The 16,110-nt window shown below is 37.7% G+C and overlaps 1 protein-coding gene across 2 annotated transcripts in view; it reads right to left on the reverse strand.

Annotated features, from left to right (window-relative positions):
- Positions 1-1,546: 1,546 nt before the first annotated feature.
- The window catches only part of mob3c.S (MOB kinase activator 3C S homeolog), a 37,891-nt gene continuing 23,327 nt past the window's right edge, over positions 1,547-16,110 (reverse strand). The window contains exons 3-4 of one of the 2 annotated variants that reach the window (XM_018259588.2): positions 6,404-6,606; positions 1,547-3,004 (exon numbers count right to left, since the gene is read on the reverse strand). In XM_018259588.2, the coding sequence (XP_018115077.1) occupies positions 2,975-3,004; positions 6,404-6,606 (233 nt within the window). In that variant the 3' untranslated portion in view covers positions 1,547-2,974. 2 annotated transcript variants of the gene reach the window in all.

Below are 16,110 nucleotides of genomic sequence, written 5' to 3' on the forward strand. Positions count from 1 at the left end.
ATTATAGTCCCCTTTTAGATATCCAGCAGAATAAAGGAAGGCTTTGGTTAATGAATGTTTTGTTTTTTTTATAATACGGTAGGCATAGGTGGAGGTCTGCATTACAAGAAATCCCAAGATATTATTTATACCATTAAGTTCAATTTTAAACTAATTATAGGTATCTTGGTAATGTATTTCTACAGTGGCACCTACCGGAGTGAAACTGGGCATATGTTTCGATTACTATTGGTATTTCTAGTCAAAAGATATATGGATATACTCTAGGAGGGAGATATAAAGAAATGCTGTTGGAAGTTAAACAGAGATTCAGCTATAGTGGTGCACAGGGCTGATCCTATCAAATGTGGGGCCCAATTGGGACCATATTGGCGGGGCCCCTAGACAAACTGTTGCTGGCTACTGACACACCAAGTATTTAGGAAAATAAGGGCATACAGGCACAAAATAGAAAGGAAAGGGGCAGACAAGGTAAGAGAGTGAGAGGGATGAAATAGGGGCACACAGGGTAAGAGAGAGAGGGAGGAAATAGGAGAGTGGACTGGGCCAATTAGTTTGGGGCCGATTCATCTTGGGAGCAGGCTTGGTTGGATTGGGGGCAGGCAGGGCCTATCAAGGTTGGAGGAAAGCTGGGCCTATGAGAGTTGGGGGCAGGCTAGACCTATGGAGTTGGGGGATAGGCTGGCTTATCAAAGTTGGGGGTGGGCTGGACCTATGGATTTGGGGATGGGCTGGACTCTCAAAGTTGGGGGCAGGCCAGGCAGCATCATGTGCTGAGGGAAATATTATTTGTGCTGCCCTGTGGTGCGGGACCCCCAGAGGTGCGGGGCCCTATTGGGCCCAATTGGTCCAATAGGCCTAAGGCCGGCCCTGGTGGTGCAAGAGTATGTGGCTCTGGCCCCAATTCAGTCTGTAATACACATCTCACATCTAAAAGCCCCTCTGGTGACAGATAAACATTTCTTTATTCTGTATATTCCCCCTCAATTTTTTTTTTACTCTTTGAACTCCCGTTCACGAAGTATTTATTTAGAAGGCAGAGCACCAAAACATGTTCCTTGTATTAATTAAAACAAGCAGCACAAGATAGATAAGAACATAGCTTGGTTTTCATTTTAAGCTTATTTTTAAAATTATTAATTAGAGTTGTTTTCTGTGAGGATGAGCAGTGAACCAACTGTTTCATCTTCAGAAGATGGCTTCGTGAAGCAAGAAATTTTTCCTTGTGTCTAGGGGAACAGAAGATAAACACAAAGTCTCAATGATAATTAGACATGCATACAGAAGATCAAATATGCCCACCCCCAAATCGTTTGTAAAGTCTGTGAATAATTTACTGCACAAGACTCATTTTGATGGACTATTGAAATCTATTTGTTTTAATAGTATTCACCAATGTCTGACAACATTTAAGTAAATACTAAAAGAATTTTAAAATTAGTTAACATATATCCTTTTATTTTTATTGGATCTTAGAGGTAAATTGCAAAGTGTACAACGGAAAGAAAGACACATCAAGTTATTTTTGTTTTAGATATATATTTTGTAGATACAAAAATAGAATAATTGCACTTTTATCAAAAGGAATATGCAGAAATTCACTGTGAAAAATGTGTTTTTGCAAATGGAAAAATGCCACTAATAGAACACTCCATTGCATGACTGCCTTTGCAAAGATTTGGAAAGGCTTCTTAGAAAGTCTTCAGTGACAGTCAAGGAAACAAAGTCAATGAGTCCATACAGAACCCACAACACCTCAGACAGTGCAGCTACAGTAACTACTTACTCATGAAAGCATATGGAACTGCAAATTGAACAATGCAATGATCTTTCATCCAAATCAGGCAGGTTTAGTCCAAATAAATGTGAAGGTAGCATGAGCATAGTAGAAGGTAACATGATGGTATCTATGGTTTATTCTTTTTTCTAGGCTGACTTTTTGACTTCATTTAGTTTTGGTTAAACTATAGTAGGTGAAGAAGTAAAACATCCCAACATGGTCATGACAAAAGTAAATCTCAGGTGAAGTAATAGTTTTGGGAGTCCACTTTGTTTATACATGACAAAAGTTTAAATATAACCACATGATCTTACACATTTTTTTCCAAACATGCCTTTGATAGCCAGTGCTGTTTTAGGGCGGGGCCTAGGGTAAACAAAGACAATCTCCCATAAAGAAAGTGTCATTACTTTTCTAACTTACTGCACATACACCAGCAATGTCAATGATGAAATGATATGTAATGGAAGCACTGTAGCTAGTACTGTATCACATAGCTATAGTTTTGTGTTCTAGGATCAGGTAATCCCGGGGCATCTCAGGTGGTGCTTGTGTCATAGTAATGAGGGACTACATTGCTGCTAAAGAGATATACAGTATTCTCCTTACACCATAAGTGCGGATGTTGGAACCCTTTGTGCAGGTGCTTTTTTGCCCATTTATGAAAAGTCCACAGCAAAAAAAAAAAAAAAAACAACACATTTTTAATTTCTAACTGGATAGTGAAATGTTAATATACATTTGTTTGATAACCCTGTGCTTGCTCAGTTATTGACATCCTGCAGCAGTAATATTTTTATTACTATAAAGTCTTTGCATTTACACATCTGTGCTTTGGTGAGTGCATAAGATCTTGTCACAAGCAGTAATTTTGGTGCAGTTGTGTACATTCTAATATATACCTGTAGGTCTTTTAAACATTGTTTTGTTTTAGGTCATGCATCAAAAATAGTCTAGTTTCATGGAGTCTATTGTATATAAAATACTGGTGTGATGAAATAAAGTGTGTATGTGGAAAATCATTTAAATAAATAAACATGTTTATCCTTGTTAAAAAAAGGATTATAAAAAGCCTCTTGCTAGTATAAAAAACAGATTCACATTCTTGGAACAGATAAGACTCCATCATCCAGTCCTTATTTTAAAAAAATATATACATATATGTATAGTAACCAAAGCATCTTGGCTCCAGGTTTAGTGGCAGATCTTCTCAGTCATTTCTTTCTGTGGAATCAAGAAAAATACAATTAGACGTATAGGTAAAACTCATCCAACTCGTCTCGAAGATCAATGATTTAGCAATTCAATACATATACACAATGTATTGAATTTGTCAAATAATAGCAAGGTCCCTTCCAAACGTTTTGCCTCCTGGCATGGTGGACCCATATTTGGAAAGGGGGGTGAGATTATTAGTGCAGATGTTAAACATCTAGCAAATACAGGTAGGGGAACTATTGTTCAGAATGCTTGGGACCTGGGTTTTCCAGATAAGGGTCCTTTCCTTAATTGGGATCTCTATACCTTAAGTTTACCGCAAAACCATTTAAACATTAAATAAACCCAATAGGATTGTTTTGCCTCCCATAAGGATCAATCATAGTGTAGTTGGGATCAAGTACAAGGTACTTTTAATATTACAGAGAAAAAGGAAATCATTTTTAAAGATTTTAATTATTTGATTAAAATGGAGTCTATGGGAGATGGCCTTCCTGTAATTTGGGGTTGTCTGGATAACCGGTTTCTGGATAAGGGATCCCATAACTGTATTTAAAAATAGGCTAAAACTATCAGTTAAAAGGATAAAGCTAATATGTTATACTGTTTTTTTATAACAATATAAATTATAATTGTTTGCTATTATTCATGCATTGTAAACATTTTTCTAGATAAAATAAGGGAGTTTATCTAGAAAAATACTTACAATGCATGGATAATTTTGAAAACGATCTTCGAAAGAGTTTTATTGTTTAATTGATTATATTTAGAAAAACACTTAAAGCTGCATAGTTAAGATATGTCTACATTACCAGCATCCTCTTTAAGAGACAAAAGGGACAATGTACAATGTGCAAAAAATAGACATGGTGACCAACACCATCCCAATAAATAAAGCTTGTATTGATGAGGGGAGGCTTTCAGATGCATATAGATGTCCCCCCACTAACTTGCACATCATTTATATGTTGATGTTAGTGAGTACTGTCACTTGATGCAGCAGAGTTCTGTACAGGGCTGCATTGATCCTGCAGTGCTGCCCCTTGCATCTTGCGCAGGATTTAGCAAAATTTGCAAGGAGCAAGCTACACAAATCACGTGCCATAAGTGCTGTGTGATAGAGTACCAGGGAGCGCAATTTTGCAATTGGAGATTTTGTGAATGACGCCTAACCTATTTATAGTGTGTATCTAGAATGTTTCCTGTTTAAAAAAGCAAGGAAAGTCTAAATTACTGGGAGTAGCAATTGTTATCCCCCAGTTACTACAATAACTTACCTGATACCTCAGGTTAGTGCTCCTATTAGCAGAAAACTGTACTTTTCAGTGAACACCATGCAGCAAACGTTTTTCAGCTTCTTCCTTCCACTCGCCAGGTGCATATGCACAATAAAGTAAAAAGCCCAACTTTAAGCAAAAAGTCAGCCTTTTCACTATTATCTACTGGGCAACAGAAGAAAGAAGAAGCAAAAGAAGAAGAAGCTTTCTGTGTGGTTGTCAAAAAAATGATCCCAAGCCAGTGCATTTTTCCACTACCCACTAGCCCAAGGTATCAGTTAAGTGATTATAACCACTGGGGGGTTCCTAAAATTTCTCCTTAAAACAGTCTCTTCAAGCACTCTTGCTTTATCATCCTGTAATCTGGAATTTCAGATGTGACACGTGCAGTAAAGTGAATCAAAACTCTTGCTTATTCTCATTTATATAATACACTTGTATTCACATTTGATTTTTTTTTCGTTTTTTGCTTTACATGGTTTTGAGTGGCACATTATTATTCCATTTAAGGTAAACCATAAGAAAAGATGTCCCTTTCTGGTTCTATACTTGCCTGGTAGCATGCACTAATATATACATAAAGTATTACATTCAGTATATGTGTGTCTGTACAGCTATTTTTAAACTCTGAGTGGCACTTATGTATCATATTTCATGTATTTAACATGTTTCTTCAAGGTGCTATCAAAATAACATTAATTAGCATAATATACATTAAGGGGGTTATTTATCAAAGGTCGAATTTCAAATTTGTGAATTTTTTTTTACTCTAATAAATTTGAATGTACTCACAACTCAAATGGGAGGATATTTATGAAAAAACTCGAATGTCTAATATTCGATCAAATAGCCCGACCCGAAAATTAGAATCAAATTCAATTCGAGTTTTCCTCCAAAAAAAAAAAAAAAAAAAAAACTTTAAATGTCAGGAAGGCAATTAACATATTCAAATGGTTCACTGGACCTCTGCCATTGACTTGAAAATTTCGACACAAAAAAAATTCCACAATTCGAATTTACCATTCAAAACGTAATAAATGCCCCTATATATTGGTACATTTTAATGAGCTGCAAATATAGTTACCACTCAGAAGAGCATTAACAGAGTAGTTGAAAACATTCTGAGGAATTGAGCCATTTTCTTTGATTCATTTTTGTCAATTCATTAAAAACTTTCCTTACTGTCATGAATCACATTGTATTGCACTAATATGATAATTTTCCATCAAACTGGCTGTTGCATTTGACAGCATTCTGAAGCTGCTGGGGCACTTTCATCACTGAAGCTGGGAACTGCTGCTCTATAATGTCATAGTATCTACATTTTCCTAGTAAAGAAGAGTTGTTTTTGCCATGAGCTAAGGTGAGAACTGTACTTAACCAGGAGCAAATAAAAGTCCCAATCCCAGTCCCAGTTTTTGCAAATTATTGTACTACCCATTACTTTGGTATTATTAGTCCTTTATCTTTGATGTGCTTTGCACATACATATTTCTGTTCTGAAACACTCACTGTCCTTGGTAGATGTATTGCACACATATTTGTTTCATTAGCTGTACAGTTATGATTCATTAAATGACAATCTCTTATTGAAAAAAAATCTGCATTATATAATATCGCCACAGAGCCTTGTAGAAGAATGAAGCACATGGCAGATATTACAATCTATGAAAAACGTTATCTCCCACAGCAACTGACAATCAAAACATGAAGGTATTTTCCTTGTCCAGTTGTTACAAACTTACCAATGACTTTCAACTATGGAAAAAATGAAAGCATGCTGATAAACTAACACAGCATTTGTTACTACACTATTGTCAATTATAAGCTGAAAACACAGGCTTTAGTGTTAAATAGTGAGCAATACCAATTTTAGAACTAATGGCACCCATTATTATGTGAGCAAAGCAGTGAGAATGTAACATGGTGGAATATACTATATATACAGTACACAGCTGTGATCCTTTATATTTTCCATCTGTGCTCTAGGCAACTGACCTATTCAAATAATGTATAAACTGCATTTAATTAACATTAAATCTAAAATCTACCCAAAATTGTGTTTTCATTCAAGACTGGCTCATCATGTTATAATTCTGTCTGTTCTAATAAAATGTGTTTTCCTTACCAGTGGCTCAAGCTCCCGATGGTTAACCAAGCTGAATTCTGTGATGAAATAATAGAAGTGCTTATAACAGGTGTTGACGTGAGCTTCAGCTCCCACACTGATGATGGCATCAAAATGATGGATATAGACATGAACAAAAACTCGGAAGAGCCTGGTGAGTATCTTGTTGCAAACCTGTTGGAAGTTCTTTGGAAAGGGGACACCTGCAAAACAAACTAGATCTGGTGAAAATTGAGCGATATTGTTCTTTTATGCAAAAATATTTCAGATATAAATTTGTATATAATTTAACCCTCTGTTTCGAATTTAATGCTACAAATGTGTTTTCATTGCTACACTTTAAAGGCAGCAGAAAATTATTTTGCTAAACTAATAGCGACATATAAACTGCTGTTTTGTTCTCGTCACACCTCTAACATTGGATAGGATTTTTGACAAATATTATTCTATGTTGCTTGATTTAGAAAGAACAGAATTAGCTAATATTTATTTATTGGGATAAATAACTCATTTACAGTTTTCCATCACTTTTATTTATGTATGAATCCTACCTTGCTCTATTTTTTTTAAAGTACTCAGAATTGGGCTTTTATTAAAGCCTCAAGCAGTAGCATAAACAAATGTTTATATATCAAAAGAACAGTTCAGTGTAAAAATAAAAACTGTGCAAAATAAAAAAATATTTCTAATATATCTAGCCAAAAATCCTATATAATAAAGTCCAAGTGTCTCTGCGTCCAGTCCCTGTGTCCGTGGAATTGCGCTACTGCGCATGTGCCCCAGGGACCGTTAGCTGCTGGAACTGCGCATGTGCCCCACGGACCGTTAGCTGCTGGAATTACCTGTCCGAAGAGAGGATCCGCCGCCGGCGTCTGAAGAGAGGATCCACCGCCGGCGTCTGAAGAGAGGATCCACCGCCGGCGTCTGAAGAGAGGATCCACCGCCGGCGTCTGAAGAGAGGATCCACCGCCGGCGTCTGAAGAGAGGATCCACCGCCGGCGTCTGAAGAGAGGATCCACCGCCGGCGTCTGAAGAGAGGATCCACCGCCGGCGTCTGAAGAGAGGATCCACCGCCGGCGTCTGAAGAGAAGATCCACCGACGCAGTCTAAAGAGAGAATCCACCGCCGTCTGAAGAGAGGATCCACCGCCGCCAAAGGAGAAGAAGAAGCCACCGCCGAGGAAGAAGACGTCACTAAGGAGAAACTGCGTGAAAGGGCCCCGGCGAACTTGACAGGTAAGTCCCACTGGCCACCAATGTTAACCCCCCTGGCCACCAATGTTAACCCCCCTGGCCACCAATGTTAACCCCCCCTGGCCACCAATGTTAACCCCCCCTGGCCACCAATGTTAACCCCCCTGGCCACCAATGTTAACCCCCCCTGGCCACCAATGTTAACCCCACCCTGGCCAACAATGTTAACCCCCCTAGCCACCAATGTTAACCCCCCCTGGCCACCAATGTTAACCCCACCCTGGCCAACAATGTTAACCCCCCTAGCCACCAATGTTAACACCCCCCTGGCCACCAATGTTAACACCCCCCTGGCCACCAATGTTAACACCCCCCTGGGCACCAGTATTAACCCCCCGGCCACCAGTGCTACAAAGGAGGCCCTGCCTACTAATGTTACCCATTCTGAAATGTTGGGAGGTATGGGACGACATATGTTCTAGCGCCCGTTAATTTAACTGGCTTAATGTCTAGTATAATCTATAAAATGCTGGAGTGAGCGGATGTCTAACAGAACAGAACACAACTTACTGCTTTTCAACTCTAACGCCCAGTTAGTAAGCGACTTTAAGGGGGGCCACATGGGACATAACTGTTCAGTGAGTTTGCAATTGATCCTCAGCATTCAGCTCAGATTTAAAAAGCAACAGTTATAACCCATGTGCCCCCCTCAAGCCTCTGATTGGTTACTGCCTGGTAACCAATCAGTGGAAACCAAGAGAACTGCAAAGCAGGAAGTAGTGTTCTGTTAGACATCCAGTCACTCCAGCCTTTATAGGGTACATTTTTGGCTAACTATATTAAAAACATTTTTTTTATTTTGCACAGCCTATTTATGTACCGGTACTTAGTTTTTATTTTTACACTGAACAATTCCTTTAATTCTTGTTATTGACATAAAATATTATTTATTTTGCTCTTAGGGTCCTGTTATACCAGCAGATGAGTTTCATTTGCAATATCCACTCTGCATTACATGGTCCTGCAATACTAGATCTCTATGTGGTACTTAAATAGCTTCTCAAATGTTAAGATGATATTCACTGGGCTGGTGGCTAGACTCATTTAAATATCTAGTGGCACAATCCCATATATGGTCCTATGTAATCCAGTGAGGCTGCTGCAGAGTCTGAAACAGCAAAGTGGCTAGATATTAAAATCAGACACATCTTCCTGTTATTTTCCTATGTATTGACCATAGTTTGCTTATCTCCATTAGCTTCTGTCATCTAGACACTCTTTTAAGCTGCAAGAACTGATGATCTTTGAGTTTTATCTGATATGGAGGGAGGCATAAAAAATCTCTCATGTTAAATCTAAATGCAAGGTGACACGCCATCTGACTAACTGATTAAACACTGATGACAATATATATGAGAAAATAAAGCTTTAAGAATTTGCGTGAGTATTTAAATTGTAGTGTTCCATGTACGTGCACACTGAACTGCGCAAAACAGCATTTCATAACATGTTGGGCACTAGTTATTTTATGTAAAGTAAATAAGCTATGCTACGTGACATGGATGACACATTTAATGACTATATTAATGTATTTTAAAGATAACACAAATGCACATATCTGTTTTATGGACTACAGTGCACTTAAGAGGCCTAAAGAAGATGACAGCTGATGTTTTCTGTTGAAATCTGCTACTAAGAACATGGAAGCCTACTCTAATGAGCAGGGGATTTATTACCCTTCTCACTTTACATATATGGACTGACAATTAGCACTGTGTTTACAAATTATAAAGGCCTTAAACCAGATTCACAATAATTGTGTTTTCTATAATGTACAACATCATTTGCTGAGATTGTCGTCAAACCTTTTATCATTACCATTTAAAATCTGCAGATACAAAACACTCAAAACCAGTGAAACTCTATTGGCTATTTATTTGAACAAATTGGTCCCATTTTCCTGTGTTTTGCAGGCAAGTTATGTCATGGAGCCTATTTTAAATGGTACTGTTTCCACCAAGAGAAGGCTCGGGCCGACATACCTGGAGGATTATTAAGTAAGCAAATGGCTGGTTTGTGAGGAGAGACAAGATGGTATAATCCTTTTGCTTGGGACCAAATTTTTATGGAATGGGCTATTATCGGATTGCTGTATGTTTTTATTGTTGAATTTGTGAGCCAGAATAAATTTCTCATATTGATTTCCGGCATGGAGTCTTGTTCAATTTGGGCCCAGAGCGGAGCTTTCTCTGCCTGATGCCAGGATACTAAATGGGCAAGTTGCACCGCTAATTAATTGCATTTTAAATTAGGGATTACTAGGCCACCCTTTTGGTAGTTGCAACAGGCCTTAGTGAAATTCAGTCTAGCTCGCTTTCCATTCCAAACAAAATGGTTAAAGGCTTTCTGTAAAGGTTTCAAGTAGACCTCTAGGGGGAAAAGTTGGTAAGGTGCGAAATAAATACAGTAATAAAGGGAGGGCAGACATTTTCTATGCAGTTACTCTGCCTAGCCATGATAGGTTCAGTTTTTCCCAGTTCTTTATCATAGCAAGCACCTTTTGGCCTATTTTGTTGTAATTGTCCTGCGCTAGCATAGTGTATTCTGCGTGTATATTTGTACCTAGATATTTTATCGTTTTGGGCTGCCAATGGAATCCAAAATGAATCTCTAGTAGTTTCTTGTAATGGTTTGGAAGCATGGAGCCTATTTTAATAAAATATGGTAAATCATTGTCTACAACTAGACAACTGGGCATATTTATTAAGAATCTGATTTAGGAGTTGTGTGAGGGTTTTTCTACCTCACATAAACTAGAATTTCAAATGTTTGTGTGTTTATGGAAAAATCCAAATGTCTAAAACTTGTATGAGGAAAAAACTCTGGTGATCAAGTTCATGTCCTGAAAAAACTTGAATCGATCAAATTTATGTCCCAAAAACTTGAATTGATTTGAGTTTTTGGATAAAAACCAAATTGTTACATTTGAATTTTCTATTTTTTTTTCTTATTAACTCAGATATTCAAGTTTTTGAAGTTAGAACTGGAATGTGTGAATTTGGTTATGAAAAAAAAAATCACATTAGATTTTTCATAAATCTGCCCCATCATCTCATACAATTTAGTACAGACATAAAGATATAAATGTTAACTGATTATGAATTAAGAAGGATTACTGGCCCAGAGAAAACTTTAGCTATAGTACTATAAATGCACTAGAATATATATGTTCCAGGTTCTCAGTGGCATATACAGTGGACAAAATTGACTTTGTAATAAGAATTAAGTATGCTCAATTTGAAACTGAATTGTAGAGAATTTGTTTTAAATCTGTGTGAAAGTTCCTTGTGAATCATGACAAGTGACAAGTCCTTGCATATTGAGTGCAAAGTCATCGCTGCCTTGGTGACAGTAATCCATGAAGTGCTTTTAATGTCATGGGAACAGAAGGCTATATAAATATTTCCTTGTTTATGTAAAAGCATGAGCTACATCTGTGGCAACACTTAAAAAATCAGATTTTTGTCTATGCCGGGATTCAGCAGGCCATACTTTTTGACAATGAACAGTTGGTAGGTGAAAATCAAATCTCAAAGACCTTACAGGTCAAGCTCTCCTATATCCCATATCCACAATTTGCCAATCCCCACTCATACTTAACCATCTTTGTGGCATTTAGGACATCCCGCTAACCAGTTTAGTTGCCGTCTCTGCACTCTCTCCAGCATATATATATATTATTTTTGCCAAAGTGCATAACCTTGCATTTATCAACATTGAACCTCATTTTCCAGTTTGCTGCCCAGTTTTCCAATTTAGACAAATCACTCTGCAACGTGGCAACATCCTGCATGGAATCTATAGTTCTGCACAATTTAGTATCATCTGCAAAAATAGAAACAGTACTTTCAATGTCCTCCTCCAGGTCATTAATAAACAAGTTGAAAAGCAAAGGACCAAGTTCAAAGCCCTGTGGTACTCCACTAACACCACTGGTCCAATTAGAAAATGTTCCATTTACCACCACTCTTTGTAATCAATATTTTAGCCAGTTCTCTATCCAGATACAAATACTATGTTCCAGGCCAATATTCCTTAATTTAAACAGTAACCTTCTGTGTGGCATTGTATCAAATGCTTTAGCTAAGTCTAAGTAGATAGCATCCACTGCCTTCCCCAGAATCGAGGTACCTGCTCACCTTCTCATAAAAGGCAATTAAATTTGTTTGACAAGATTGGTTACGCATAAAACCATGCTGGTACAAACTCATAGTATTATGATTTGCATTGAAGTCCAGTATCTTATCCCTTAACACCCCTTCGAAAAGCTTTTCTACCACTGATGTCAGACTATCTGGCTTATAGTTTTCAGCCTGAGAACGGATCCTTTTTGAATAGTGGCACCACATTAGCAATACGCCAGTCTCTTGGCACTATGCCAGACCTCAATGAATCCTGAAAAATTAAGTGAAGAGATTTGGCAATCACAGAGCTAAGCTCTCTCGAAGTACCCTGGGATGAATACCATCCTATCCCGAACGGCCATGTAAGTTTGGTATAATAAAAGTAAAACCAGGTAGTGTATTTACTTGGAGCACATAATATGACATTTCTAAGAAACTCTTTTTTGGGAAGCCTTGAATACACGCCAGATTTTTTCTAGTTTAGATAAATCTGGAAGCCCTAAGAACAAATCTAGTGGTATTCTGACTTCTAGGTGATTTCTAGGCACAGACAATTCTGCATTGTTCTTGAAGAAATATCTTGTTGGCACAAGAGTTGTTTAGGATTATGGTTTAAATGAATGCCTTTAAAGGCCCTTTATTTATGCTTTTATTCATACAATATAAATGTAGAAACTAAGTTGCCATCTGTCCGGTTTTGTCAAAATTGCCTGCCCCGTTTTCCAAATTAGGAAAACTAGGCTGGATTTCTTATAACTGACACGGTGACCACCCAATCACTGCCTGACTGATGTATGTGGGATTACGGGTTTGAAAAATACCATTACTGTGCTGGCAATGTCAAGTAAATGGGCAGGTGCAGTTTCATGCACTTGAATGAGAAACCACCTGTTATGCCTCTCCACAAAACACAGTTGCACTTTGTATACTAAAAGTATATTTAGAGCCCATGCACTAACCTGCTGCACTGGGGAGCAATGGCTATTGTACCTTGTATTGGATTAATGCAGTGCAAGGTATAGACTGCAACACATTTGCTCACAAGGCAGCTTAAGCAGCAGTGGCGTAAGAATGGTGTGCTCAGAACCCCTTCAAAAATATCTTTGGAGGGGCCGGCACACACATATCTGGCATTCCATCCACCTGCCAGCCTGTCCACTTGGCTATATTTCCCTGCTCCTCGCAGCAGATGCAGACCCTGCAGTCTGGGCCTCCCTGTCCCCCCAAGCCTCAAGGGGGGGGGGGGTTGCTTCCTCTATATTTATGCCACTGGCAGCTCATATGTTATGTCATGAGCAGGAGTTAAGGACAAGACTCATAGCACCTTGCTGAATGACATACAAGTTAGGGGTCATACAGAGGGACTTCTTCTTACCGCTCCCAGCCTCGCCACTCAAGAATACAGTGTTGCCAAAAGCAGGCTGTGCTGTTTTTGTGGCAGAAATGCACCTAGGGTGTTATCTGCAAGACAGGAGACAACATGGAAAAAAACAAGACACTTTTTTTTACACTTAATGCATGAGGCTTAGTATGTAGCCAACATTTCCCGGTTTTAGGATGGAGTTTGTGTGAAGCTGATTTATTTACTCCAGCTGCATCTACTTTACAAGAGAAAAAAAAATTCTCATCAGATTTAAAGTTGATCAAAGTGCTCAAAGTTTACTGCTATAGGCCTAAACAAGTCACTCTGCAAAATGCTTTCAGTGGTTGTTTCTGTTTGGTGATAAACACATCTGCTCCTTTCCAATTGATTTGCAGTATGCACATTTTGGCAGAATGGAAGCTGGGCATGGGGCAAGATGCACCCGGTTAACTTCCCGGTTGTCCTCGCTGCACCAGACACATCAGAAAAGATGTTCTAGTGTCAAGTTTTTTCAATTCTAATGAATGGTTTGGACATATTTAATGTTGATGTGCTGCTTTCAGACGAGCGTACCATCATTATTTGCTTTGATGTTGCCTTTTCAATAATGGGAAATGTATTTTATTTTCTGTATGGCTCACACTGTTAGATAGAGATTCTACAACGAACATAAGTTTTGTTTAATAAACAACACAGTGCTAGTGCAAACGGAAAACTGAAAAGTGTCTCTCTCTCTAAGCATTTGGCACCATATGTAGTAAATAATAACCTGTGGATATTATGCAGAAAATCAATAGTATATTTATCACAATGAAAATGTAAATATCATGTTTGTATACAACATACAAAAGCAAGGAGGATACCTTGATGTTTGATTGTAATGGATATTTAAAGCAACGAACTAGAGGCTTTTATGCAGAATATACTTTTATAATATCTGAAAACTAAATAGGCAAAATTATACATTTCCTAGCACAAAACAACCAGAATTTTGTCTTACCTCCCTTCTGTGTGTCAATAATATGAATAGGGTTGTGCCACCTGTTCGGTTTTGACCCGGACAGCCCAGTAATTTTAAGGGCTGTCTGGGTCAAAACTGCCTGCCCAGTTTTACGAATTAGAAAAACCGGGCAGGATTTCATATGATTGACGCAGCGATCGCCACGTCACAGCCCAGCCCTCTGTCACGACCATGCCCCCATCGCGTCACTGCTTTGCCCCCTGCCCGGAGTTAGACAGGCCAAAAGGTGGTAACCCTAGTAGAAACCCTAGCTTAGAATTGGCCATTCTATAACATACTTAAAGTTAATTTAAAGGTGAACCACCCATTTAATTTTTGGGAGGAAACATAACTTTTTCATGAAGAAGTTTGAATGAGCCCTACTGACTTGATGTTGCCTCAGAGCCTTAAAAATACTTTTGTAACCCTTTCCAGATAATATATTTTAAACTTTTCTCTTTTGTGTTCACAAATCTCATTTGATCATGGTATAGCATGTTTGTTGAAACTTTGTTGTATAATACTTCATGATACAGATAAATACATAGTGAGTTGGTTGTAATGAAGCCTAATTATAAATTACATTTTGGCAACTAGTTACAGTTACTGAAACAGTTCCAATAGCAGTTACTTTTTAAAACTGGTGATATGGGTGTTGGATAACGTTGCTCCTTAAATAAATACAATAACAAATTAAAAATTTATTTACTTATGTTCCTTTTGTCTAATACTACATTTGTGTAATGATAAGGAAGGGGGCAAATAGTTTTTCTCATCAATGCTGCAGACTACTAAATTCTACAGGCTCATTGGCTTGTATGGGTTACAGGAAGTAGTGATTTATATTACACCAAAATCTGTATTCTCAAAAAATAAAAAGGTTTTCTAGTATAGAATATTAGTTTTCATTTTTACACTGAACTGTTCCTTTAAATGGAGCAGCTTATCTGTATTTCCATTTATTTAAATAGGGCAAAATAGTAGTCTGCAATCATTGTTATTCCAAAGATTTTAACATGTTTGGGGTAGATATTTATTTAGGATAGACATAAAGCATAATCATGAAATGTTGGAAGTCAGACATTTTTCATGCAGGAAAGAAAGAAACAGGACATGTGGAAAGATTGCAAAATGGATCTGAAGTAGTGATGATTTACAAAAACGGCTTCATTCCAAAAACAGTGAATTATAAACAATGCTTATGTGAATCAACAAGATGTAAATGCAGTCCAGTGGGAAACGAGTAAAGCTGTTTATCCGCCTGTCTACAATACACTTCACATTAATGAACTCAGGTCTTTTCAGGCTAATATTCTCACTTCTAAATAAAGCTTGTTATGCACACATTTTGCCAATCATTTCAGCATATTAAACACTCATTTTAAAGTTTTGTGGATATAATTAAAAATAAATGGTAGTTAAATGACCAGATATACTGCTATGAAGCATCTCCCCAAAGTGTTGGGTTACTAATCTCTGATGAAGGGGAGCACAGATAGGTCCCTAATCGTTCCAGTCTGTAAAGCCATTTTGCATTAGGAACACTGTTTTTTTTTTTGTTGTTGTTGCTACATGAATCCTCAGACAAAAACGCTTGTCAGATTAACTGATTTACTACTCTAATCAATTGTTTTCATTGTATGGGCTGCTATAGCGTATGCCAGTCCTTGAGAGAAGCTTACATTCCAGCCTGCTTAGCAAAAATGCATAAATAGTAGAGAAGAAAGAGGAATGCAGCTTCCTGCCATGAACATGTTTCAATCATAGAAAAACTGAATTGGAATATAGCACATAATGACCAATTAGGCTATTAAGGGGGCAATGAACAGCAACAGTGTTTGATCCATCAGGGGAGTATAATATATACCTAGCATTAATTGTACAGAACCATTTTAATTTGTATGTTAATCCTGCTACTTCTCAAATTCCCTGGAAGATTAGCAATCATCATCATCATTTATTTATAT

This window comes from Xenopus laevis, chromosome 4S (genome assembly GCF_017654675.1).
Source record: "Xenopus laevis strain J_2021 chromosome 4S, Xenopus_laevis_v10.1, whole genome shotgun sequence".
NCBI lineage: Eukaryota > Metazoa > Chordata > Amphibia > Anura > Pipidae > Xenopus > Xenopus laevis.